The sequence below is a fragment of the Chrysochloris asiatica genome, unplaced genomic scaffold (genome assembly GCF_000296735.1).
Source record: "Chrysochloris asiatica unplaced genomic scaffold, ChrAsi1.0 scaffold00139, whole genome shotgun sequence".
In the NCBI taxonomy this organism is placed as follows: domain Eukaryota; kingdom Metazoa; phylum Chordata; class Mammalia; order Afrosoricida; family Chrysochloridae; genus Chrysochloris; species Chrysochloris asiatica.
Window position 1 is genome coordinate 7,151,971 of NW_006408657.1, and position 2,176 is coordinate 7,154,146.

General features: G+C 43.0%; 1 protein-coding gene across 1 annotated transcript; it reads right to left on the bottom strand.

The window, feature by feature from the left end:
* Positions 1-1,072: 1,072 nt before the first annotated feature.
* On the bottom strand, positions 1,073-1,564 carry LOC102819924 (podoplanin-like). Its single transcript, XM_006870152.1, has one exon. It carries the CDS (start codon positions 1,562-1,564, stop codon positions 1,073-1,075), a length of 492 nt encoding a protein of 163 aa, XP_006870214.1.
* Positions 1,565-2,176: the final 612 nt, after the last annotated feature.

The following is a 2,176-nucleotide window of genomic DNA, read 5'->3' on the forward strand; positions in this document are numbered from 1 at the left end:
GGGAGGGGAAAGGGTAGGAAAGAAGAAATGAGCACTATTCCTAACTCCTGTTCAGGAGCGTGAACAATGAAAGTAAAGGCCATTTAAACTCATATAGGTCTTCTAAAACCTCCCCTCTTCTCTCTCATTTAGCAGATGCTCAAACATGGAACCTGGACTGGTATACCACGTGCATTTGGGTAACAGCGCACTGCCTACCATCCACACATCATTGCACAAAACAGGAGGAGCTGGCTGTACTTCTGGTTGACAGCATCTGTTTTCCTGCTTTATAAACTTCTATGACTTTTGAAGATATCAGATTGCATAACCATAAACCTGACCGAGCATCTACTCAATATGAAAACTCTTTGTTTAGGGCAAAGTTGTCACTGGAGAAGGCAGTCTAGAAGTTGCCTGGTGGTCTTGTGGGGAACAAAATGTCTTCGCCAAAGTATAGTCTTCCTGTTTATAAACAGCATTGGATGCCTTTGAAATGATTTATCTGGACCAGCCAAAGGCAGCTGCTCATCACACTGATGATAACCAAGTTGAGATTTTCTAATTGATTAAGCCCACCAAACTACAAAATAGACCCACATGATACTGGAATGTGTACATTTCAACAGATGAGACATTACAAAATGCTGGTGCCATTTACTGACAGCACTAGACCCAAGTACTTCATTGGAATAAATATTTCCAGATTCCTTTTCCTCTGAAGGATGAAATAGAGAATGTCCAGGCTGGGGACACATAATTAAGAGTTTCTAACATGGATTGAATCATATTGTCTATCTTAGTTACAAATCTTTTTATATAGTTTTGCTCCATTCTCTAGGCATTTCTTTTTTAAACTCCTCTTTTACTGCGTTCATCTTAAAAGAGTTCCAAAAGGCCAATGCTTAGAGGAGCAAGTCTTGTACATTGATTTATCCTTTGGTTACTTTTGGCTAGTGGAGGGATCACCCTAGATGCAGAGTGAGGTGGGTAGCATTTTCATGGGCCGTCTTCTTATTCAGGGACAGGGTGTGAAAGAGGAAACGTTTTCTTTGTTAAACATGTTGGCAGAAACGCACAATTCGTCAGTTCTCTAGGGCAAGTATCTTCCCGACATTTTTCGCACAGCCACAACGATGATCCCACCAACTAGACAAATGGCTACTAAGACCCCGATTATGATTCCAACCAGGGTTGCTGTTGGCAAACCATCTTTCTCAACTGTTGTCTGTGTTTGTTCACCCCATTTCTCCACAGAGGAACCAGTTGCCACGGAGGAACCATCCGGGGCTGTGGTGCTCTGGCTTTCTTCTTGACCATGGACGGTGCTTTGGAAGGTTGACAGATCCTCAATGTGATTCTGTGTCACACTCTCGACACTGGTTGGCACCAGAGTTGTACTGTCAGTAAAGTCAAACTTTTCACTAATACTTGCAGTCACTATGTCTGCGCCTTGGGTCACCATGCCATGTTCTACTCCAGGGGTCACGATGTCATCTTCTGGTTGGGCTGTGCTGGCTCCTTCTGCCAGGACCCAGAGTGATGCGCTTCCCAAAAGAAAGAGCAGAATCGGCACCTTCAACATTGTTTCAGTTGGCTGGTTCTCTTTGGGGCCGAAGAGCTAGTGTTTATGTTGGGTAAAGATCAAAAAACTTCTAGGCCCAGGTCCTTGCCTGAAGGAGCAGGGGAGTGGGGCAGGAATGTGGGGAAGCAAAGGCAGTCCCTCGCCAAACTTTTTTTCGCTTGCAGCTGTAGGGAAAGCCAGCCTTCGGAAGAACAACTTCGCAGTTCACACTGAATGTTTTAAAATTAAGACAGGTGTGCAACAAGGTTGTATTCTTTCACCATACTTATTCAACCTGTATGTTGAGCAAATGATCTGAGAAGCTAGCTTATATGAAGAAAAACGTGGCATCAGGATCGGAGGAAGACTCATTAACAACCTGCAATATGCAGATGATACAACCTTGCTTGCTGAAAATGAAGAAGACTTAAAACATTTACTGATGAAGATCAAAGAGTGCAGCCTTCGGTATGGATTACATCTCAATGTAAAGAAAACAAAAATCTTCACCACCGGACCAATAAACAATGTTCATATCAACAGAAAAAAGATTGAAGTTGTCAAGGACTTCATTCTTCTTGGATCAACTATCAACACTCATGGAAGCAGCAGTCAAGAAATCAAACGACGTAT